The sequence below is a fragment of the Plecotus auritus genome (assembly GCF_963455305.1).
Source record: "Plecotus auritus genome assembly, chromosome: 8".
Lineage (NCBI taxonomy): Eukaryota > Metazoa > Chordata > Mammalia > Chiroptera > Vespertilionidae > Plecotus > Plecotus auritus.
In genome coordinates this window covers 86,983,359-87,009,447 of record NC_137782.1, presented here as the reverse complement: position 1 = coordinate 87,009,447, position 26,089 = coordinate 86,983,359, and the positions used below count along the sequence as shown (strand labels likewise).

General features: G+C 44.7%; 1 protein-coding gene across 1 annotated transcript; it reads right to left on the bottom strand.

Moving 5' to 3' along the window:
* Positions 1-237: 237 nt before the first annotated feature.
* DDX27 (DEAD-box helicase 27) lies at positions 238-21,750 on the bottom strand. Its single transcript, XM_080682867.1, has 21 exons — positions 21,559-21,750; positions 19,344-19,490; positions 17,606-17,665; positions 16,970-17,135; positions 16,366-16,415; positions 16,154-16,240; positions 15,347-15,452; positions 14,218-14,391; positions 13,404-13,554; positions 10,715-10,814; positions 10,437-10,578; positions 9,412-9,565; positions 8,481-8,562; positions 7,926-8,103; positions 6,383-6,489; positions 6,087-6,189; positions 3,480-3,574; positions 3,263-3,386; positions 2,637-2,724; positions 816-890; positions 238-552 (listed from the first exon to the last, which is right to left on the bottom strand). The coding sequence occupies exons 1-21, from the start codon at positions 21,649-21,651 to the stop codon at positions 534-536; spliced, it is 2,301 nt and encodes a 766-aa protein (XP_080538993.1). The 5' UTR covers positions 21,652-21,750; the 3' UTR covers positions 238-533.
* Positions 21,751-26,089: the final 4,339 nt, after the last annotated feature.

The window sequence follows — 26,089 nt, the reverse complement described above, 5'->3', positions numbered from 1 at the left end:
GGACATCAATAGAAGAGAACTAGTAAGAATTTCCTCCACATCTAACTTCTCTACAGGCACAAAGATGCATTCCAAGTATATGTGGCAGTGCCAAGCTAGTGCACTGGGAGCAGGGTGCTATTGAGGCAAGAGAGAGAGGCATAAAATTTATAATTAGATCGGTTTCTTCCCCCTGCCCCCCAAATACTTTCTCCATTCGGTATATTCTTTTTCTTTAAATATATATTTTTATTTATTGTCTAAAGTTTTAAATATGTCTCCTCTTTCCCCAATTGACCCTCCCCCACACCGCCCAACCATTCCCACCCCAGTCAAGCCCCCACCACCCCAGTGTCTTGGTATATTCTTTATGTAAAAACTAATCAGCAAGAGGGAGCCTTGGCTGACTGTTTTTCTTTCTTAATGTACAAATGACACAAACTTCTTAAAGTTTTAAACAATTTTTTTACAAATGGAGAAAAGATCAAGCCAGGATGACTTCCCACAAGGAATGATCTAAGGGCCATCCCATGAACTTCTTCAGGCCACCACGGCTACTTCCTCCTCTTGTACCTATTAAGAAAACCAGAAGGGGTCAAATACATGGTGATGGAAGGAGACTAGACTTTGGATGGTAAGCACACAATACAATATTCAGAAAATGGATCATAGAATGGTATCTAAAATATAACCAATGCTACCCCTAATACATTTAAATTTTTAAAAATCAGAATGAAAGGCCAGAATGAGGAGGGAGGAGCTCCTTTCCCATGAAAGGTTTCTCCTCTAATCCCAAATAGTCATAACCTTTGGTCCTCCAAAGCTGCAAACATTACCTGGATTTAGATTTAAAGTTTCCTCCTCGTCTCTGGTGGGACAAGCCTAACTGTTTCCTTTCTTCAAAGGAGGGGCTGTAGGTGAGAGAGAAGACAGGATGCTGAAATGGCAAACTGTTGGAAAAGTGGGTGGTCTCACCCCCACTGAACCCAGCTCCCACACATAGTAGCAGGATCAATACATGCATCATTTTCAGATCCTAAGGTTCTCAGCCTGTGTGTGTTTTCTACCTGATAATATGGGTTTGTGCAAGTCAGGGCACAGCTTTAAAACAAAACTGGATGATCTACCCTTCCTTTTCATCCTATCTAATAAAAGAGTAATAGCAATTTGACCATCACTCCAACACACAAGATGGCTGCCACAAGATGACCAGCAGGGGAGGGCAGTTGGGAGGGACCAGGCCTGCAAGGGAGGGCAGTTGGGGGCGATCAAGCCTGCAGGGGAGGGCAGTTAGGGGTGACCAGGCCGGCAGAGGAGGGAAGTTGGAGGCGACCAGGCCTGCAGGGAAGGGCAATTGGGGGGACCCAGGCCTGCAGGTGAGAGCAGTTGGGGGTGACCAGGCCTGCAAGGGAGGGCAGTTGGGGGGGACCAGGCCTGCAGGTGAGAGCAGTTGGGGGTGACCAGGCATGCAAGGGAGGGCAGTTTGGGGGGACCCAGGCCTGCAGGGGAGGGCAGTTGGGGGTGACCAGGCTGGCAGGGGAGGGCAGTTAGGGGTGACCAGGCCGGCAGGGGAGGGCACTTAGGGGCAATCAGGTTGGCAGGGGATCAGTTAGGCATCAATCAGGCTGGCAGGGGAGTGGTTAGGGGGTGATCAGGCTGGCAGGCAGAAGCGGTTAGGGGCAATCAGGAAGGCAGGCAGGCGAGCAGTTGGGAGCCAGCAGTCCTGGATTATGAGAGGGATTCCAGATTGGAGAGGGTGCAGGCTGGGCTGAGGGACACACCGGCCCCCCCCCCCCCCCCCGTGCACGAATTTCGTGCACCAGGCCTCTAGTGTATATAATAAAACTACTTGGGAAGCGTAGTCTAACCCCATCCCAACCCAGGCCAGGGGAATTGGGAAGAGGAAAGATGAACAACACATTCCCAAGAGCAAACCAGGATCCTTTGGGGTTCTATCACTCTCCTGAGGAAAAGCTCTATTTCTGAACCAAAAATGTACCACTTTATCTCCAAGGCAAAAGAGCCTCAACACCTCTTTCTTCCTGTTCTCACCCTGGGAGGTCAGACAGAAGCCCCTGAAATTATATATTACTAGAGGCCTGGTGCACAAAATTAGTGGATGGGGGCGGGGGGGAGGGGGGAGGAGGGGAAGAGGGGGCGGTGCCTCAGCTGGCCTGCACCCTCTTACAATATAGAAACACTGGCTCCTAACCGCTTGTCTGCCTACCTGCCTGATCGCCCCTAACCACCTCTGCCTGCCAGCCTGATCGCCCCTAACTACTTGACTGCCTACCTGATCGCCCCTAACCGCTTGCCTGCCTGCCTGATTGCCCCTAGCCCCTAACCACTCTGCCTGCCTGATCGCCCCTAGTCCCTAACCACTCTGCCTGCCTACCTGATCGCCCCTAACTGCTCGCCTGCCTGCCTGATCGCCCCTAACTGCCTCTGCCTCGGCCCCCGCCGCCGCAGCTTCATCTGGAAGGGCGTCCAGAATGACGTCCAGAAGGTTGTTCGGCTGTCCAGTCTAATTAGCATATTATGCTTTTATTATTATAGATAAAGCTATAGGTATTTGAGAAGTGGGAGTGAGGAAGGAGGGAGAGCTTTCATAGCTTTCATCAAAATACCAAGAGCTCCATTATGACTTAAACCCCTACCCAGCTCGATACTGTTTCAGGGCCTTCTTGCTCGTGTTGGTGAGTTCTTCATCAAATACAGATTTCTTCACCTGCTTTTGCTTCATGGCTGTGCAGAGAAAGAATGGGTTAGATATGTCCTCTTAGGCCCAGGCTCCTAAATTCCCTTAAGCTCAGGGTAATGGTCCTAAGTTCAGCGGATGCTCTGGACTGATGATTTATTGACATGAAGGTGAGACATCAGATCCTGGCAGAAAAGGGATAAGGAATCAGAAGTACCAGGTGTGAAGGAACAACTCCAAAGACTGTTTGTGTAGTCCAAAGTGAAATGGACCACTTACATGTGAAATGGGCCAAAGACCACCTTCACATCATTTGACCCTCACCTGCTCCTCCATGTGGCAACTGATAAGGACTTAGGCTCCAGAGTCCTAAAGGCCTGGTTTCAAGTCCTAGCTATTCCCACTAACCACAGGTCACTGCACCACTTGGAGCCAATAAAGGTATAGCTGTATACATTAGTATGTATTCATTACTCAAAAAAATGTGGGCTCTTATCACCATCCCTTCAATATTCTCCCTGACTATAAGCACAGGTTACAGGAAGAACCTTCTTACCAGCCCCTGTGGGCTCCCCATATGCCTACCAGGGCCTCTTGCTGGCTCCTCCTCAGGCATTGCTCGGGCTCGCTTGGCTCTGCGATTCCTCTTGGCCAGCCGCTCAGCAAACATCTGTGCCTTGAGGATTTCGAATTGGGACCTTTCCTCTGCCTAGAGAGGATGACATGTGAGTATGGAACACATTAGGCAGCACTGACCCATTGCACTGCGCAGGGACCCAACTCGAAAGGGGAGGCCACTCACTGTCATCTCCCCTTTTTTCTTTGCATCCTTCATAAACTTCTTCCTTTTCTTCTTTCCTCTTAAGGCCAAGTCAAACTCCTGCAGAGCCTTAGCAACTGGGATGAGAAGAGAGCATGAGATTTCAGGTAATTTTTTCTTTTTTAAATATCTTTTATTGACTTTTTACAGAGAGGAAGGGAGAGGGATAGAGAGCTAGAAACATCGATGAGAGAGAAACATCGATCAGCTGCCTCCTGCACACCTCCTACTGGGGATGTGGACGCAACCAAGGTACATGCCCTTGACCGGAATAGAACCCGGGACCCTTGAGTCCGACCCTTGAGTGGATAGGCCGACACTCTATCCACTGAGCCAAACCGGTTTCGGCAGATTTCAGGTAATTTTATATCTTCCTTTAAACTTACAGCCAGGCCAGTATGGCTAGGTGGTTGAGTGTCAACCTATGAACTAGAAGGTCACGGTTGTGGGCTCCATCCCCAGTAGGGGGCATGCAGGAGGTAGGCAATCAATGATTCTCTCTCATCACTGATGTTTCTATCCCTCTCCCCCTCTCCCTTCCTCTCCCTGAAATCAAAACATATTTAAAAAAAAAACCACATTAACAAGTACACAAATTTTAAATTGGTACGTAAGGGCTTAAAATGAGAAGCAGCAATCGCTTACTCTTGGTGATTACCCCATCTTACTAAATAGCATGCTTGTTCCACTATTTCTCAATTCATCCATTTGAGACTTTCATTATCTACCTCTTGATGTTAAAGATAAGGATTTAGTTCACTTATGCCCCTGCATAGTTATAACTCTACTAGAGGCCCAGTGCACAGATTCATGCACTGGTGGGGTCCCTCAGCCTGGCCTGCAGGGATCAGTGGACCTCCACGCCACCACAGCCTGGCCTTACCCGCCAGCTTGTCGGGCTCCAGCCCACTGTCCGCATCGATCCCGCACAGAACAAAGTAATGCGTAAAGTGGCAGGCAGCCAGGGAGGAGCCCAAGCCAAGGTTGGGTGCTGCACTGCTCCCGCTCATCACGGCCCCGCTGTGCCTGCCACCATGGCAGCTCGGGCGCATAGGGGGAGTGTCTGCAGAAGAGGCTCATGCCACCGCAGCTCCGCTTGCCAGCAGCACTCCCACTGTGGGAGTGCACTGACCACCAGGGGGCAGCTCCTGCGTTGAGCGTCTGACCCCTAGTGGTCAGTTTGCATCATAATTAACTGGCCAGTTGGCCAGTTGGCCAGTCATCCGGTCACTTAGGCTTTTATATATATAGTTTTAAACAAAATTTAACATAGATACACCTTAATTTTTTGTCCCATCATATATAGGCAGTCTTTCTTAAATTGCTGATACAATCTTTTTGGAAGGTAATTTTGCAATCCCTAACAAAATAATAAATACATATAATCTCTGACCTACAATTCTACTTTAAGGACTTTATCCACAAATCAAATATATTTGCTTAATTGTGCAAGGGCATCTGTACAAAGTTATTCACTACATGAATTGTTAATAATAGCAAACGATTAGAAACAACCTCAATGTCCCTCAACAGGGGACTAATTAAATAAATTATAATCAACCCATTTGGTGGAAGATCACACAGCCATATTAAAAAAAGGTACCTATACATGTGCTCATATAAAATCATCTCTAAGCTATAAAATTAATTGAAAAAAGCAAGGTGTAGAACAAGGTAAATTCATTTGTGATTGTTAAAAATAGAGAAAGGCAGGAAATATCTAAAAATATTTTCCTGCCTCTTGTGGCAAAATGTGTAACATAAAATTTGCCATCTTGCCCTGGCTGGTTTGCTCAGAGGTTAGAGCATCGGCCCATGCACCAAAGGCTCGATCCCCAGCGTGGGGTGTGCAGGAGGCAGCTGATCAATGATTCTCTCTCATCATTGATGTTTCTATCTTTCTCTCCCTCTCCTTTCCTCTCTGAAATCAATAAAAATATATTTTAAAAAAAAGATTATTTAAAAAAACACTCCCTCCTCTACCCCCTGGTAATCTCTATTCTACTTTCTGTGTCTATGAATTTGCCTGATTAGGTATTTCATATAAGCAGAATCAAATATTTGTCCTTTTGTGTCTGGATTATTTCACTCAATAGGTTTTCACAATTCATCCTTAACAATATGCACCAGAACTTAATTATTGATGAAGACTATTCCATTGTATGTATACACATTTTGTGTCTCCATTCATCTGTTGATAGACATGGGTTGCTTCCACCCTTTGACTACTGTGAATACTGCTTCAATGAACACTAGCGTATAAGTATCCATTTGAGTCCCTGTTTTCGGTTCTTTGGGGTTAGATCAGTGGTCAGCAAACTCATTAGTCAACAGCCAAATATCAACAGTACAACGATTGAAATTTCTTTTGAGAGCCAAATTTTTTAAACTTAAACTTCTTCTATCGCCATTTCCTCAAAATAGACTCGCCCAGGCCGTGGTATTTTGTGGAAGAGCCACACTCAAGGGGCCAAAGAGCCGCATGTGGCTCGCGAGTCGCAGTTTGCCGACCACGGGGTTAAATTGAGGAGTGGAATTGCTGGGTCCTATGAATTCTATGTTTAGCTTTTGAGGAACCTCCCAACATACTTTTTTCCTTCTTCCTCTCTTCTTTGGTCTGGAACCAGCTCCTCTCAGGCTCGTGGTTCTGTGCCTCCTTCCCCTTTTCCAGGAGACGCTTTGCTGTGTTGATCTGGGGGGACAGCAAAAGGGTGCCTGCCATGGAACCTACATCTGATAATATATAACATGGCAGTTGCAGGAAGCCATTGCCTGCAAATGCTTGGGACTCTGATGATCTGTTTGCAGACAAAGGATTTCAGAGGGGCTGATGCAATGTGCTTACCGAGTGACCCTGGGGATCAGAGCCCTCCTCACAGCCTCACCTGGGCTTCCGACTGTTGCATCTCTTTCTCCTCAGCCTCCAGCTGCAGAACTGCATATATATCTTTCTCCATTTTCTCAATTTTGTCCCGAAACTTCAAGATGACATCTTGAGGGAAGAGAACAAAAAATATTTTAAAATAAGGGTGAAGCCTATGTAGCTGGTGAAAATAATGTAGATATGTATTTAGTGACTTAGAAAATTGTGTTTTTGTGTGTGTGACTTCTCTGCTTAACAACCCTCCAACCCCGCCTGAAGGTTTCCTGTTGATCTTAAAATAAACTCTAAACTTCTAAGCATGGCCCCTGCCGACCTCTCTGGCCTTCTGTCTCCCCCTTGCTTACTGTGCCTTGGGCCCTCTGGCCTTTCTTCCCTTTTACTCGCACACCAAGTTTGCTCCCGCTTCAGCGGCCTTGCCCTGGTGTTCTCTGCTTGGCACACTCTATCCCCAGACCACTCAGGGCCACCTCATTCTTGTCATCTAGGACTCATCTCAAATGCCACCTGTTCAGAGACTTTCTGAAACAGCTTTTCTAAAGTGGGCTCCTCTCCTCCTGTAGTTCTAAATCACATCTTCTATTAGCTTTTTTATTATGTCTTTCCCCACCACAGGATCAGCTGTTTTGTTTCCTGCTGTATCCCCGAACCTAGAATAGAATAAATAGCACCAGGCATATACAGTAGTACTCAATAATTGTTTGCTGGCTGAATGAATTAAATGGGGAAAAAAAAAAAAAAGACAGACATATATGAAAGGAAAAAAGGTCAGAAAGGATATGTATCTAAACTAACAGTGGTGAGTTCCTTAACATACAATTACATTTTACTCTTACTTTATTTACTATAAAGTTCCAACACTGAATACTTATTATTTTTATAACTAAAAAAAAATATATGTTTAAAAAAAGGATGTGCTTTAAAAAACTCCCATGAATGAGAACAAAAAGAATGAAAGAGCCGAAACCGGTTTGGCTCAGTGGATAGAGCATCAGCCTGGTGACTGAAAGGTCCCAAGTTCGATTCCGGTCAAGGGCATGTACCTTGGTTGCGGGCACATCCTCAGTGGGAGGTGTGCAGGAGGCAGCTGATCGATGTTTCTCTCTCATCGATGTTTCTAGCTCTCTATCCCTCTCCCTTCCTCTCTGTGAAATATCAATAAAATATATTTAAAAAAAAAAAAAAAAAGAATGAAAGATATCCAAAAAGAATGAATGCTGATCTCCTCACCTTTTGCCCCTCAAGGACTAGGGGACAGGAGGGAATCAATGGGGATTTTGCCCTAAGAGTGAACTTTCTTCCCAAAGAATGTAAAATACCTATGAATGAGGCACTTGAGGCATAAGTCTATCATGAGTCTCTTTTACACACAAAGTCTGAAGCCCAGAGGAGAAGTAAGACCTGCCCAGAGTTACTCAGCAAGGAAGTGGCAGAGCAGAGATTCAAATTTGGCTCCTGAATGCAAAGCTCCTTCTCTCACCCATGATCTTCTGCCCCTGCCCCACCTATCCAAACTGCCCTGAGCTGCTGCAGCGGTGTCTGATCACCTTGGGGAAGTATCCGAGCCTTCACAGGAGCCTTGGCAGCCTTCACAATCTCCTTCAACATCTTCCGCTCCTCTTCTCCCACCAGAGAGACGGAACGCCCAGCCTTGCCAGCACGCGCTGTTCGCCCCACCCGGTGGACGTAATGCTTGATGGTATTGGGCATTGTGAAGTTGATTACCTGGAAGGTCAAAGTTGACCATCATTCATATCTGGGAGTTGGGAAAGAGTTGGAACACAAGGAGGCATAAGGACTCCCACCCAAAGTTCAAGGAAGATGGAGCCTGCTCACCGTTTTGTGTGTGTGTGTGTGTTTTGTTTTGTTTTGTTAATCCTCACCCAAGAATATATTGCCATTGATTTTTCAGAGAGAGTGGAAGTGACGGGGAGAGACAGAGAGAGAAACATTGATGTGAGAGAGACACATCGACTGGTTGCCTCCTGCACTCGCCCCAACCAAACTGGGGATCGAGCCTGCAACCGAGGTATATGCCCTTGACCAGAATTGAACCTATTGACACTCTACCCACTAAGCCAAACCGGCCAGGGCCTGCTCACCGTTTTAACCCCCTCGATGTCAAGTCCACGGGCTGCCACATCCGTGGCCACAAGAATGTCAATCTGTTCATCCTTAAAGCGCCTGGAAATAGCCACAAAGAGATGTTTATTCAGATTCCCAATCTCAATAATGCTATGCAGGAGCCTGAGCCAGCAGAAAGAACACAATTCCATTTGGAATCAAGCAGCAGAGTGCAGACTATCATAGTGGGGACAGAGCCTAAATGTCAGCCCATCGACATTTACACTCCCCCTTAAACAATCCATTAAGTGGAGCAAACGTCATTTTGTGTATACCCCCTTACACAATAATTCCTATACATATGGAAGTTTGGGAACCACAGAGCTAGACTATATAGGAAGTAGCATATGCAAATGTCTCAGCATTCAAAAGAGCTTTTCTTTAGAAAACAACTCTCAGCTATCTATGATGGATAGGGATAGGTGGGAAAGCTCTAAACGGTTCCTCTTTGCCCCCCCAGGCTGACTCCATTTTGTGAGAATTAAATGAGGAGTCACACAGAAAAGCACACAGCACAGGCCTGGCAAACTAAATGGTCAAGAAATGGCGACCAGCTTTGATTCCAAATTTCCTTCCATCAGACTCGGGTTTGACCACTGATCTGGAGCAGCTGTAGCCAAAAATGTATGCTGAGGTATGCTGAATCGTCCCAAGTCAGAATCTCTTTCCATGGCCCACTCAGCAGCTCCCATACACAAGCCCTGAGGCATGAGTTACCTCTTCTATGAGACTATGGAGTCAGTTCTGAATGTATCTAAGGTGTGACCTTCCAGGGAAACTGTTCTACCTGCGTCCCTGCTATTACTCTAACACAGCTTCTGGGTGGTATTTTCCTTCATTTGAATTAGGAGAGCCTCTCTGACCTGCCCAAGAAGGGTGGCTAGGAGCCAACCCTAACCGCAAGTTTACCGGAGGGACTCCAGCCGCTGTGTCTGTGACAGGTTGCCGTGGAGCTCGCCCACCTGCAATCCCATGAGACCCAAGAGGATGTGCATGCGGTGGGCCTGCTTCTTGGTCTGGGTGAACAGCATCACGTGGTCGGTGAAGGTCCTTGTCAACAGAGCTGGCAAGGAGAGAAGAGTGAACCAGCAGCCATCTCTGAAATATACTCCCTCCTCGCCTGCGAAGTAGTGCTGTGCCTGGCATCAAGGAGACAGACAGGCGACGCCCCTACCCATGTGAAGCTCATATTCCAGGGCTGAGACAGAAAAGTGAGTCCTGCCCTTGAGAAAGTGAAGGGAGGATGGGGAGGTAGCTTCAGCACTGGCCTCTCTCAAGCTGAATGACAAGGCAGGATCATCCATGAGAAGATTAGGGGGAAGACTCCAGGCAGAGGAAAGAGCAAACGTCAAGGCCCCGAGGACAAGCTTGTGGGTTTGAGAAACTAAAGCAGGTGAGTGTGGCCAGAGTGCCAGGCAACAAGGCCGGAGCAAAGGCAACCAGGCAGGCAGGGACCAGACCCAGAGGGCCTTGAAGAACTCACTAGGGAGCGTGGATTTTAGTGTAAGAGTAATGGAAGACACCAGCGGGCTTTAAATAAGGAAGTAATGAGCAAATGCTCATTTGTAAACATCATTTTAAATGACCTGTAGGTGGAGAGTGGATTACCAAGGGATATGGGTGGAAGCAAGATATGCACATAAGAGGATGCTGCAATAGTCCAGGCAACACACAGCAGTGGCCTGGACCAAGGGCCAAAGCTGCAGTGAGGTGAAATGGTTGGGAGTTCAGCAGGACATAAGGACTGGATGGTGGGAGGAAGGTGAGGCGATAAAAGAAAGGGAGGAAAGACATATCGAAAGTGATGGCGTGAAGGGATGTCAGCACCACACACTGGGTTAGGGGAAGATGGATAGAGAAGGCTCCAGTATGGCACTCCTGAGGTCATGGGAGTTGAGCACCCCACCCTGCCCAGTCCCACCCTGGGCTTTCACCTGCCACAATGGCTTCCCGGTCCCCTTCCCGATTTGGCCGGATCCGGATGAACTCCTGCCGCAGGAAGGGGGCCACATCCGTGTTGCTGTTCACAAATATCCGGACGGGGTTCTTCAAGGAGACAGAAGCCAGATCTTTGACCTGCCAGGCACAAAGATAGGGATGCTCACCAGCCTGCCAGGGGGCAAAGAGAGGGGATACCCACCCCCAGCCCAGACCAGAGTTCTCTGAACTGTCTTCTCTACTCACTCCACCGAGGAGATTCCCCACAGCCCACCTCATCCGTCATCGTGGCCGAGAAGAGCATAGTCTGGCGGTGATGGGAACACATTCGGATGATCTCCTTCATCTGCTCCTCAAAGTACTCGTCCAGCATCCTGGTGAGCAGGGAAAGGGAGGAATCAAGAGAAATGGACTAAGCTCGCTTTGGTCGAAGGGCAGAAAACATCAGACAGGCAATATTTTGATGTTGTCATTGGTTCTGCTTCAGGCTCCTTTATTATTTTATTAGCATTAACAAGATTCACTAAGAATTATCATTTGGCCACATTTGCTTAATCTATTATTTTTTTTTTTTTGGCTGAACTATTTGCAAGTAAGTTATAGACATCATGACACTTTACACCTAAATATTTCAGCATACATTTCTTAAGAACAATGACCTTCTATATAATCACAATATCATTATCACACCCATGAATTTTAAGTTTGAATAACATCATCTAAAGTATAGTCCAAATATTCTTAGCTATTCCCAAATATCATTTTGTAGCTGTCTTGTTATTTAGTCTAGAAACCAAAGTTCCTATGTTGCATTTGGTCGGCATGTCTTAGTCTCCCTTAATCTGGAAGAATCCTCTCAGCCTATTCCACACTTTGTATTTGTCTATTTCCCAGGGACTGTATTCAGTAAATCATTGCAGGAAGAATGTGTAGGGGTGTGGATGTGCACTTCACTCCCAGTCCATCAGGAGATAAAGATCATCAGTTTGAACACTTGGTTAATGGCGTGTCTGCCAGGTTTTTCTACTGATAAGGAACCTTTTTCTCTTTGTAGGTAATAGTAATCTGTGAGATTACTTTGACTCCAGGTTTTTTTCAAATGATGCAGTTCTTTACAGTATTTCTTCCTCTAGGTCAGGCTCAGTTGAGAATCAGGTATTACATTTATTTGTCATGTCTCCTTAGTCTCTTCAATCTAAAACTTCCATAGCCTTTCCCAGTCTTTTAAGATGCTGACGTGTTTGAAGAATACAATTTCCTTCCCCTTTAAAACCTGAATCAGATCATGTTCCCTTGGCTGAGAACAACCTCCTTTACTTCCTTCAGGCCTCATTTGCTCTGTCAGTCAATTATTCAACACTCACTGAGCATTTACTGGATTCCAGATGTAGCACTGGGATGCGGCAGCAAGCAACACCAAGCCAGCCCTTTACGAAATGATGTTCTAGAGGAGAGGTGGGACACAACCACCACACCAGCATTCAGGTAACCATAAGGGAGGTCAGAGAGGCTAGCGAGACATAGCACCTCAGAGAATGGAGATCGTAAGGCAGGAAGGGGAGGATGAGGTGGGGGGCAGGACCTGTTCTCAGATAAGTGACAACTAGAGCCGAAACCCAAGGAAAAAGGAAGTCATTCCAAGCTGATGAAATGGCAAATGCAGAAACCCCGAAGTGGGCAAGTGCTGACAGGACTTATGGATGTTTTGTGCAGTATGAAAATGAGGAGACACAAATGACGTTAAGAATTTTGGCCAGAACAACAAATAGGACTACAATGCTGATCATGAGATGGGAAGAGAGAGGGAGGGGCATACAGATCAGAGCTTGGTTAAAGACTTGTTCACTTGGAGATGCTGCAATTTGAGAGTAAACTTCAACAGGCTTTAGGGTTTTTTGTTGCCTCCTTCCCCTACCCCACCTCCTTCATTAGTCTAGGGCAGTGGTCAACAGAGCCAAGTATCAACAGTACAATGATTAAAATTTCTTTTGAGAGCCAAATTTTTAAAACTTAAACTTCTCCTAATGCCACTTCTTCAAAATAGACTCGCCCAGGCCATGGTATTTTGTGGAAGAGCCACACTCAAGGGGCCAAAGAGCCGCATGTGGCTCGCGAGCCGCAGTTTGCCGACCACTGGTCTAGGGTCATTAAGCCTTTATTCTGTGCAGTCATTGAGGAAAGAGGTGAGCAGATGAGATACATATGAGAGGAAGGGAGGAGGGGAAGACAGGAGGGATGGAGTGAGCCACACATCACACTGAGAGAGGCTGTCTGTGGAGTCTTCACTATGCACTGGCACTTGTCCCAGCTTCCTCCTTGAATCCTCAACACCACAAGATTGCTGCTATTCTTACCCCCACTTACAAACAGGAAAAGGTTTTGCTTTGATAATCTAAAAAATGTCCCCAAATCTCAGGAAGTGGCAGAGCCAGGATTTGATCTACCTTCCCTTTTAACCGGCACATTACCAAACGAGAAAGAAAGCAGAATAACCTGGGCTAAGGATGGACAAAGGCCCAAACGTGAGCAGCTGAACTGGTGAGAGGCATCCTATATAATAAAAGCCTAATATGCAAATCAACCAAACAGCGGAATGACTGGTCACCATGACGCACACTGACCACCAGGTGGCAGACACTCAGCCCACAGGACCCAGGCCAGCCAAGGCGGGTGCCAGCGGGGGCCCCCCAATCACTCTGCCAGTCGCCCCACAAATGGAGGCAACTGGCAGCAGCGGCAGAGGGCAGGGCTGGCGAGTGGGCGAAGCCAGGCTGGCCAAGGCAGGTGCCAGCGGGGGCCACCTGATCACTCCGCCGGTTGCCCCACAGATTGGCCCTGATTGCTGGCCAGGCCTAGGGACCCTCTCCATGCACGAATTTCACGCACTGGGCCTGTAGTGTAGAATAATCCAGGGTGGCAGGTTCCCATCCAGGGCTGTGGCCCATGGGACACCAGATGAGTACCTGTCGGCCTCATCCAGGATGAGCACCTCAATGCTACTCAGGTGGAAGGAAGGGCAGTTGTGGAGGTGATCGATGAGCCGGCCCGGGGTGGCAATGAGGATGTCAGGCGCTGCCCGAAGAGCTGCTTCCTGAGACTTCACATCCAGACCACCTGCGAAGAAAAACCGCACCAGGCAACCAGTTCAGTCATTCACCGCTACTGACTGAGCCCTGCCACCTGCCAGGTCTCATGCCAGATGCAGAAGAAACAGCAGAGAATACAACTGACAAAGGCCCCACATGTGTGGATTTTACAATCTGTTTGGTGAGACAGATTTGTTAACTACAATTTTATTAAATGCAAAAATCAAAAAAGATGATGACACAATGGCACTTCAGATCCAGGCATCTAAGGATTAAGAGAAGCAACTGCAAAGCTGATGTCTTTCTACATCACCTTTGACTTCCCATGGCATATGGAGGGTAAAATGAAGGTTAGAAAACAGTATCCATATAACATCAGAAAAATTCTGACCCAAACAATATTTGATTCATTATTCATGCAAAGCAGAAATTGTATCTTAAACTTGTTTAGTACCAAGAAAAAAATTTCCCCATAACTTTGAAGTTTTATTCTGCAAGACTGGTTAAGTCTCGATCAAATCCTCTCCCCACCTCCCCCACTACCTACTATAAAAACACACTGTCCACTTTTTAAGTGGATTCAATCACATAAAGGCTTTCTTGGCACCCGTCAACCTCAGAGAGTGGGGCAAATCCATCCTCCACTGTGTTATGGTCTCTCGGGGCTGGCAGACCTTGGCCAGATACTCACCCACAGCTAGGCAGGTGGTAATGTTGCAGAACTGGGCCAGCTGCTTGGTGACCGAGTGTACCTGGATGCCCAGTTCTCGGGTGGGAACCAGCACGAGCACGCGGGTTACTGGAGCCTGGCGGGGTTTGTAGATTAGACGCTCCAAGACGGGCAGTGCGAAGGCAGCAGTTTTACCTGGAGACAAGGGCAGGAAGAAAGCAAGGAGAAGAGCTTCAGTCCTTTCAAGGTTTAGGTCTTCACCTGAGCACAGAAATATGTATGATAGATATGGGTCACAGGTTGCAGGGGGTCTAGTGAAGGTCCTCTTCTTTTAATTCTATCAGGGTATCACCTTGACTATGACCACCTACCTGTCTCTTCCATGACAGGCCTCTTCATAGGAGGAAAGTTTTTTATAAAAGGGATGCTCAATGCAACATTGTATATTAGTGCAGTTAATTATATAGTAAAAAACAGTCATGTAATAAAATACTATGCAACCATTTTTAAAAAGCAGAGTATTTAAAGAAATAGGAAAATATATAGTAAATTGTTTGTGTTTTATTTTTTTATTGATTTTTAGAGAGATGAAAGGAAGAGAGAGAAACATTGCTATGAGAGTGAAACATTGATTCGCTGCCTCCTGCACACCCCCTACTGAGAATCTAGCCCACAACCCAGGCTTGTGCCCTGACCAGGAGTTGAACTGGCAACCTCTGGTGTACGGGACGATGCCCAGCCAAGGCTATAGTAAGTTTTTTTTTTAAGGGAGCTACTAAACAGAATATGTAATGTTATTGCATTAAAAATTATATTTGTGGCACTGGCCAGTGTCCTCAGTGGTTAGAACGTTAGCCCGCACACTGAAGGGGCATATGTGGGAAGCAACCAATCAATGTGTCTCTCTCACATCGGTGTTTCTCTCTCTCTGTCTCTTTCTCTCCCTGCTCCTTTCCGCCCTTGCACTCCCTCTAAAATATTAATGGGGGAAAAAATATCCTCAGGTGAGGGTTAACAAAAAAAAAAAAATCAAATTTTTATTTGTGTATTTACTGAAGTGGCCTTTTGGTCAGTCAACTTAGAGCCTATTCTAGGTTGAACATCCTCCTTCTGTCTCCCCCCCACCCCTCCAAGTCCCTATCCTTTTTACCTGTCCCAGTGGCTGCACAGGCACAGATGTCCTTCCCCAACAGTCCCACAGGTATGCATGCCTTTTGGATCGGGGTGGGCTGCTTAAAGTTCATGGCTGTAATGGCCTGAAGGAAAAAGAGAGAGTTAGACAGAGGAGTAGGGAGAGTCTCAGCATGAAACAAACAAGGCATGTTTCCAAACAAGTGGTATCTTAGTCCACCCAGTCATTCAATCCACAAGCATTTATTGTGCCTCTTGTGTGTGAGGCACTGTTCTAGGCACTTGAGAATATAGCAGTAAACAAAAGAAACAAAAACTGTGCCCTCAGGAATCTTACAATCTGATAGAAAAAACAGACCAAAACAAACACATGTCATATGGAGATAAATGCTATGGAGAAAGGTGGCTGGGGAGGGCAATGGGGAGGGAATCAGTGCAATTTACAGAATATTGTCAGGGAAGGTCTCATTGAGCAGTGGTTACTAAGTGGAACCCTGAAAGAGGCAAAGAGCAATGAAAGCAGATTTGTGAAAGAATCTTCCTGGCAGGATGAAGAGCAAGTGCAAAGGCCCTGAGGAAGAAGATGCATGACCTGTTTGAGGGCCAGCGAGGAAGCCAGTATGGCCAGAGCAGAAGAGTGCTAAGAGACAGCATCATAGGGGCCCAGAAGGGGCTGGGCCTTATAGGCCAAGATGAACTTTCTGTTTAAGAGGGTTGCCTGGCAGCTGTGTGGACAAGAGAGTTTAGGGAGGCAAAGAGCCCAGTTTAGGAAGCCCAGTTACAGGATGACTACAATAATCCCACAGCTGTAAAAAGAAACCACTACCTTCAGAAGAGGGCGGGAAAGGTTCATGTCCTGGAATGAGAGGTTTTCATCATACTGAGATGCATCTTCAAAAAATCCTCCTGCTTCCTACACCAGAAAATCAAAACACAGAATGAGAATTCAGCAAAAAAGGCCCAAGAAAACAAACTGACCTTAAAATCCTTTTAGAATGTAAAAACAAGCTGCATACTGTTTTTCAAGCCCACACTCACTTGTCCTTTCTTATTCTTCTTCTTCTTCCGCTCCTTTACTTTGAGTGTGTCTGTGGAGAAAAATATAGCTGATAATCAGGACTTATCCTTACTGAGCATTTACAATCTGCTAGACACTGTCCTAAGTGCTTTATATGGACAGCTTGCTGCAGGGTGCAACTGTCATTAGCCTTATTTCAAAGATGAGGTCATTGTGAGGCAGTGTAAACAGGAAACAAACTCATCAAGTTCCAGAGACCAAGTTCTCAACCTCTATGCTATACCATGATGCTTTAGCTCTCATTTCTGCAAGAAATATTTATGGAATAGACATTACATGGCTGGACCCATCTGATGAGGGATGTGGGGTCCCCAACACCCAAATAAATTCGAGATACAGAGGTGCTGGCAGCTGTGTGAGGCTGGAGATGAAGAAAAGAGTAAATTCTGCCTACTAAGTACAATCCTAACAAAATCCCAAGAAAAAAGAGAAGCTTACAAAAAGGAGTTCAACATGGAGATCTTAAATTTAACTGAGTGAAAGAGCATAGCAAATCCTAAAAGTAAAGGCGGACACTTTCCAAAGTCCTGTTCTTGTTTCTGACAGCAACACGGTATCACCTACCTGCTTTGGTGAGGACATTCTCATCAGCTGATGAGTAGTCAGTCTCTGATTCTTCATCTTCTGAGCCTTCCTCATCTTGCCCTTTAAGGTCTTCCTGCTCCTCCGGTTCAGAGCCCTCCTTTGCTTCTTTCTCCTTCTCTGACTTCCCAGACTTGGCTTCTTTGTCCTGAGGAAAAACAATTATAATAAAGTAAGGCAACTACAAACTTCAGGATGTCCAGAACCTACGCAGAGCAACGTTATGCTACGTGGATTTTTTTTTTTTAAATATATATTTTATTGGTTTTTAACAGAGAGGAAGGGAGAGGGATAGAGAGTTAGAAACATCAATGAGAGAGAAACATCAATCAGCTGCCTCCTGCACACCTCCCACTGGGGATGTGCCCGCAACCAAGGTACATGCCCTTGACCGAAATCGAACCTGGGACCTTTCAGTCTGCAGGCCGACGCTCTATCCACTGAGCCAAGCCGGCTAGGGCTACGTGGATTGTTAATGAATATTAACAGCAGACATACAGAGAGGCCTGCCTGCACCAGCCGCACTTCCACTTAGCCTTGAAGAGAAACAGTGGGGAGGTGTCGAGACTACAGCTGCGGGCTTAACTGCGAAGAGAAGTAACTGCTTTGCTTTCTTACCTCTGTTTTCCTTTTCTTTCGAACTTTCTCAATCTTCTCATCTAATGTAGTGGCTGCCCTCTGCAGGTAAAAATACAGAGATGAAAAGAATATACATATGGGAAAGAGACGAAGCAAGGTTTCTCTCAGGGTCTGATCTCAGCTATTAATTTACAAAAAGGCTGTCTGTCCTTGGAAACATTAATCAATCCATAAATTATTTACAGCCAAAAACATTAAATAAGTGGTCTATTTATGAAAAACTTCAAATTACCTGGGACCAATAAGGACATTCACATTTTAGAAGGTGTTTACTATTCAGAATAATACAATTACTAAGAGATGCCACATTATATCGGAATACTATGCAGAAAAACTTACCAACCAGACATAAATTAGCCTATTAATTAAAATGTTGAAATCTGAACAAATTCAGGTAATGCTGGATAGTAATAAAACTTTAGAAAGGGTAAGTAATGGCAGGCCCTCTTTATGCTCAAAGCTCCCTAAACTGCAATGGCACTACAGTTAACTATGTAATTATTTGTCTAGTTATTTTCTACACTTATAGACTGTAAGCTTTATAAGACGCAGTCTTTAATTTCATATGGATAGAAAAAAATGAAACAAAAACCAAACACCTCAAGAGGACCTTGAAAACACAATGCTATTTCAATCAGAACAAGGACAGCAGAGCCCGATTAAACTGCTCTGAGCAGGCAATATTTCTCTTTGAAGTGCATGAAATATAATTTTCATGCATCTTCTAGCTTGTTAACCAAACTCAGAGAGAAGCATGAGATCTTGGCAGATAAGCAGATGACAATGACATTTGTGGGAGCTTTAGCTATGCTGTGTGGGAACCAGGGACCCTAAACATGACGTTACATGAGATTACCTGGCAAGTGAGAGAGAATGACAGTATCTGTGGGACAGAGTCTAGCTATTAAAATATCACTACCAAGGGTGCCTGCTAGATTGTTCTTTGTTACAAAGGTTTCTTTCTAATATTCAAAACAAGGAGTGAACACCTAAAAAAGAGACCATTTTTAACATAGCTCTGTCCATTTTTTTTTTAAGTCAAGCAATTTACGGTATATGTAATGCTTGGTATTTCTAAACTATTGAATGGTATTACCAGGTTTCCTCGAAGACTTTTCCACCCCACATTTAATGTCTATAAAATCAAGAAGGGTCTCTCTTATTATATAAACTGAAGTTAGACTGAACTCACCAACCCCTCCTCCAGGAAAAGCTGTTATGAACATTTTAAGGAAGGTAATAAAATATTATTGATACTTTTAAATATTGTCTGTAGATCAATGAATGTGTTTGTAACTAAAGTCTGCAATAAATTCATTTGCAACATTTTGCACTTGTTTGGTTTTAATCAAGAATGTGGGTAATTTATGATCACTTCCTATCCCATCAAAACTACACCACAGACCTAGCTGGTTTGGCTCAGTGGATAGAGCCTTGGCCTGGGGAATGAAGGGTCCCAGGTTCGATTCCAGTCAAGGGCACATGCCTGGGCTCGGTCCCAGTAGGAGGCATGCAGGAGGCAGCCAATCAATGATTCTCTCTCATCATTGATATTTTTATCTCTCTCTCCCTCTCCCTTCCTCCCTGAAATTAAAAACAACAACAACAATATACCACATATTTCCAAAAAAGTTCCAATATCTGCTGAATGTAAGCAGATGGCAAAGACAGTGAGCTTAGGGTTAGAACTCTTAACACCTGGACTGCCTATCACTACCTTCTTCTTGAGCTGGCTCATAACATCGGCCATGGCCCAGCTGCTTTCGTACATTCCCTCCTTCTCAGTGAAAATGAAGTCAGGGTTGAAATCAGCGCTGCGGTTCTTCTGCAAGGCTTTCTGCTTTCTGCCCAACACAATGGGCCCCTGAGAAGAGGAAGAAAAAGTGTGACTATGGGACTGAGATGAGAGAACACTAGAAAAGTTAGAAGAAAATAGGGGTACCCAACAAGAGAGAAATCTACAAAGCAAAAATTGACAGATGACACAAAGAAACCAACAAATCTATAATTGTTATTTGAGATTTTAACACACCTCTCTCAGTAACTGATAGATCAAGCAGACAAAAAATGAGTACCTCTGTAGAAAATGTGAACAACACAATTATCAAGCTTCATTCCAATGAACATATAGGGAGCACTGCACCTACCATTAGAGAATAAACATTTTTCTGGGCACACATGGAATAATTGAAAAAACTGATCACATAATAGACCTTTAAGCAAATCTTAAAAGTTTCAAAAAAATCAGTATTATACAGAATCTGTTCTCTGACCACAATTCATTTAAGTTAGAATCAATAACAAAAAGATAACTTAAAAAACCCATACATCTGGAAAGTGGAAAGAGGACTGGCTGTTCTATGGCTTCAGGAGGATAAATTGAGAAGAAAAAACTGGAGAACTGCCCTAGCCGGTTTAGCTCAGTGGATAGAGCATCAGCCTCTGGACTAAAGGGTCCCAGGTCCCATTCCAGTCAAGGGCACATGCTAGGGTTGTGGGCTCCATCCCCAGTAGGGGGCATGTAGGAGGAAGCCAATCAATGATTCTCTCTCATCATTGACGTTTCAATCTCTCTCTCCCTCTCCCTTCCTCTCTGAAATCAATAAAAATATATTTTTAAAAAATCTGGAAAACTAAAGAGTGCTATACTGACATTTTCCCTTGAGTTAAACAACCTCATAAAATCTCTTACCCTAAATTTCATTATTAGTAGTGATTAAATTTCTCGGGTATCTCGTTTAACTACTGAGTTGTATGGCACCTCATTCTTGACATTTTGCATTATCATTTGCCATATTTGCTTTACTCCTTTTTTATAAGTTTTCCATTCAAGAATTTAAAAGATCAAAAATATTTTTAAAGAATTAAAAAGATCAGCTGAAACCAGTTTGGCTCAGTGGATAGAGCGTCGGCCTGCGGACTGAAGGGTCCCGGGTTCGATTCCAGTCAAGGGCATGTACCTTGGTTGCGGGCACATCCCCAGTGGGAGGTGTGCAGGAGGCAGCTGATCGATGTTTCTCTCTCATCGATGTTTCTAGCTCTCTATCCCTCTCCCTTCCTCTCTGTAAAGTATCAATAATTTTAAAAAAAAGAATTAAAAAGATCATTCTGGCTGCTAAGTGAATACACTGGAGGAGTGCAAGAGAAAGAGCTGGAGACCAGGTATGTTAGTATTCTGGGTATCCAGGCACAAGCTGGCAGTGGCCTGTGCTAGGATGGAAGCAGTGTGGCTGAAAAGAGGGGTAGAAGCTTAAGAGAGATTCCTAAACTAGCTGTCAGAACACTGGAGGGGGAGAGGAGGAAGAAGCTGTCAAGGATGACCTCTAAGGTTTCTGGCTTGAGATGGAGCAGATTGGGAAGGTGAGGGAGAGAGACTAGAGTTCAGCTTTGGAGCAGTTGAATTTTGTGGAGGCCATAGGACGCCCAAATGCAGGTGTCAGATGAGGTCGCAGAGGGGAAAAAACCCCGGCTGGATCTTTGAAGGGTGAGCACTTTTTCATGACACTGATCCCTTTTTAATTGTTCATTGCTATGTCCCACATGCTCAACAGGTCTAACAAATATAAGTATTGACTGAATACTGTCATAACGAACGAATGTATAACCGCAGCTCCTTGAGCAGAAACCAGGTCTTGTTTCGCCTCTGGATCTCTATTACACGGCCTGGATGAAATACCAGTTCAGCGAATGGGTACTGAGCTCGCCAAGGCGACACGGAATGGCACGGCACAGTGCGGCGGTGAGGAAAAGTTCGTGGCGAGCAAACTGAGGAAGATCTTGGGGTCCTGGTGAGACCCTTCGAAGGACACATGACGGCCTGGCTGGGGAATGCTGAGGATTTGGGGATAGAGCAGAGGAATCAGAGGGAAGGGAAACTAGTTAAGGAAACTTGACCGTCTGCCGCTGCGTTCTCACCCCCGATCGGCTCATACCTCCTCCTCCTCATCTCCGGAGTCAGACTCGGGCTCCACAGGCACCTCATCGTCTTCGCCGATGGTCCCGATGAAACCCAGCTCCTCCAGCATGCTGCCACCGCGGTCACTTTCGGAAACCAGCCCACTGCACACGACAGCCCTTACTTTTCCGCGACCGTCCCCTCGTCACTGCTACATCACTTCCGTTCCGAAGAAGCCCTCGCCGAACCACGGCGCCCGAATTCTTACTAGTAGACTGCGCATGCGGCAATGTGGGGGCGTGGCTTCTAGTGACAAAATTAAGGGGCGGGCTTTGTCTCAAATTCCATTGTCTTGGTGCTCAAAAAGCAAGGGAACGTTGCAGAGTGCGAGGGGCGAGAAAGTCTAAAGAGGTGCTGGATAAGCTCTGTATGTGTATATTTATGTACATAAAACTGTGGAAGAAAATAAACGGTTAGCAGTGATTTTCTCTGGGCGGTAGAATTACAAGTGATTTTTATTTTCTTAGATTTTCCACAATAAACATTTTCATAAAAAATAAATAAAAATAGCTAACACTTATAGAATGTTTACTATGTGCCAAATACTGCTAAGTTCTTTTACATTTATTAATTAATTTAATCCTCACAGTAACCCTCACAGAAGTAAAATTACTATCACCTTTTTACAGATGGGAACACTGAGGCACAGAGGGGTCGGAAGATCACAGAGACTGTTAACAGAGCCAAGATAATCTAGGCAGGGGTGCCAGGGTCATTAAGAAAGTAGGGCGCAGGCTTTCTAGAAACTTCTCTCATTTCTGCTTCTGGAAATATTACTCTTAAATGCAGCTTGTGATTACTTCCTCTAGACAACTTTCCCTAAACATCACTTCCTATATGAAGCCCTCTTGCATTGCCCATCCTCCTTCATAGACGTTTGCTCCTTCCATATCAACACTTTCTACTTGCAACAGAGTTGTAGTTGTACAACGAAGTATGCTCAATTGTCTTTTTTTACCCATTTAAAATGGACAATTCACTGTTAATTCCATTAACAGTGTTGTGCAACCATCACTACTGTATGTTTCCAAAGCTTTTTATGGGCTCAAACAGAAACTCTGCACCCATTAAGCAATAACTCCCCATTCTCTCTCCCTAGTCCTTGGCAACCTCTCCTCTACTTACTGTCTCTATAAATTTGCCTATTCTACATATTTCATATATATTGCAATATACAATATTAGTCCTTTTGTATCTGGCTTATTTCACTTAGCATACTGCTTTCAAGGTTCATCCATATGGAAGCATGTATCAGGACTTCATTATAGCTGAATAATGTTTTGTTGTAGGTCTATACCATATTTTGTTTATTCATTTTTCTGCTGATGAACATTTGGGTTGTGTCCACCTTTTGGCTATTGTGAATACTGCTGCAATGAACATTGACACACAAGGATATAATTGATTCCTTCTTTTCAATTCCTTTGGTATATGCCTAAGAGTGAAATTGCTGGGAAAGATGAAAATTCTATGATTACCTTTTTGAGGAATCACCAAACTGTTTTCCACAATGGCTGCACCATTTTACATTCCCATTAGTAAGGTATTAAGGTTCCAATTTCTTCACATCCTTGCCAACACTTGTTATTTTTCTTTTTTTAAGTATAGCCTTAGATCTCTTTTAATGGTGGTTGTGATGGTGGCAAGTTTCATACCTTGATTTTAGATGCAGTCTTGTGAATGAAGAACATCTACTGCCACTTTATTGTTATTTCCTAGATCAGCGATTTTCAACTTTTTTCATCTTATGGCACACATAAACAAATTACTAAAATTTGGCAGCACACCAGAATTTTTGGCCAATCTGACAAAAAAAATTGGTATAATTTTTATTTATTTACAAAAAATAAGAGTAATTACTTACCCTTTTTGCTCCAAAGTGACTTTTTTAAAAAAAGTTAGGTGCACCCTGACCGGTTTGGCTCAGTGGATAGAGCGTCGGCCTGCGGACTGAAGGGTCCCAGGTTCGATTCCGGTCAAGGGCACGTACCTTGGTTGCGGACACATCCCCAGTGAGGGGGTGTGCAGGAGGCAACTGATCAATGTTTCTCTCATTGATGTTTCTAACTCTCTATCCCTCTCCCTTCCTCTCAGTAAAAAAACAATAAAATGTATTTTTTAAAAAAATAAAAATAAAAAAGTTAGGTGCCTATGCTTGTATATAAGGATTTCTGGTACCAAGAGTTAACCAATCAGATGCACCCTTATTATGTGATGTGACCAATAAGAAGCAACTCTATTATATGACCTATATATTTATGGTTCAAGACATGGCATTCACACCAGACAACTATTGTGTTGGCTGTTGTCATTTAAAAAAATATTTTGCCCTAACCGGTTTGGCTCAGTGGATAGAGCGTCGGCCTGCGGACTGAAGGGTCCCGGGTTCGATTCCGGTCAAGGGCATGTACCTGGGTTGCGGGCACATCCCCAGTAGGGGGCGTGCAGGAGGCAGCTGATCGATGTCTCTCTCTCATCGATGTTTCTAACTCTCTATCCCTCTCTCTTCCTCTCTGTAAAAAATCAATAAAATATATTAAAAAAAATTTTTATTAAAAATATATATAGCCCAGCCAGTGTGGTTCAGTGGTTGAGTGTAGACCTATGAACCAGGAGGTCACGGGTCCATTCATGTCAGGAAATTGCCAGGTTTCAGGCTCGCTCTCCAGTGGAGGATGTGCAGGAGGCAGCCAATCAATGATTCTCTCTCATCGTTGATGTTTCTCTCTCTCTCCCTCTTCCTTCCTCTCTGAAATCAATAAAAATATATTTAAATATATATATATATATATATATATATATATATATATATATATATATATATATTGTTATTGCCCTGGCCAGTGTTCTCAGTGGTTAGAGTGTCAGCCTGAGCACAGAAGTCTCCAGTTCAATTCCTGGTCAAGAGCATGTACCTGGGTTGCAGGTTCGATCCCCAGCCCCAGTTGGGGTGCTTGCGGGAAGCAACCATCTATGTGTCTCTCACATTGATGTTTCTGTCTCTCTCTCTCTCTCCCTCTTCCCGTCCCACGCTCTTTAAAAATCAATGGAAAAAATATCCTCCCGTGAGGATTAACAAAATATATATTTTAATATATTTTTAATTGATTTTTTTTCAGAGAGGAAAGGAGAGGGATAGAGAGTTAGAAACATCGATGGGAGAGAAACATCGATCCGCTGCCTCCTGCACACTCCCCACTGGGTATGTGCCAGCAACCAAGGTACATGCCCTTGACTGGAATCGAACCTGGGACCTTGCAGTCTGCAGGCCGACGCTCTATCCACTGAGCCAAACCGGTTAGGGCCATGGTCAGCAAACTGCGGCTCGCAAGCCACATGCGGCTCTTTGGCCCCTTGAGTGTGGCTCTTCCACAAAATACCACGGCCTGGGGAAATCTATTTTGAAGAAGTGGCGTTAGAAGAAGTTTAAGTTTAAAAAATTTGGCTCTCACCGAAACCGGTTTGGCTCAGTGGATAGAGCGTCAGCCTGCGGACTGAAGGGTCCCAGGTTCAATTCCGGTCAAGGGCACGTACCTTGGTTGCGGGCACATCCCCAGTGGGAGGTGTGCAGGAGGCAGCTGATTGATGTTTCTCTCTCATAGATGTTTCTAACTCTCTGTCCCTCTCCCTTACTCACTGTAAAAAATCAATAAAATATATTTAAAAAAAAATAAAAAATAAAAAAAAATAATAAAAAATTTGGCTCTCAAAAGAAATTTCAATCGTTTTACTGTTGATATTTGGCTCTGGTGACTAATGAGTTTGCCAACCATTGGGTTAGGGCAACAAAATATTTTTTAATTGATTTTTTTAGAGAGAGAGGAAGAGAGAAAGAGAGAGCAACATAGACGTGAGAGTGAAACATCAATCAGCTGCCTCCTGCATGCCCCTAAAAGGAATCGAGCCTGCAATCTGGCCATATGCCTTGGCCGGGATTTGAACTAGCAACCTTTTTTTAAAAAATACATTAAAAAAAAATATCAGTCCTAACTGGTTTGGCTCAGTAGATAGAGCGTCGGCCTGCAGACTCAAGGGTCCCAGGTTCGATTCTGGTTAAGGGCATGTACCTTGGTTGCGGGCACATCCCCAGTAGGGGGTGTGCAGGAGGCAGCTGATTGATGTTTCTCTCTCATCGATGTTTCTAACTCTCTCTCCTTCTCCCTTCCTCTCTGTAAAAAAAATCAATAAAATATATTTAAAAATAAATAAATAAATCCATCGGAAGCTTTTTAAAATACATTTATTTTATTGATTCTACAGAGAGGAAGGGAGAGGAATAGAGACTTAGAAACATCAACCAGCTGCCTCCTGCACGCCCCCTGCTAGGGATTGAGCCTGGAACCAAGGTACTTGCCCTTGACCAGAATTGAACCCGGGACCTTTCACTCTACAGGCCGACACTCTATCCACTGAGCCAAACTGGTTAGAACCAGACTGGTACTTTAGTTAAAATACAATAAAATGTGGCAATATCATCTTGCTAGAAAACTTTCTGAGAGCTTATTCTC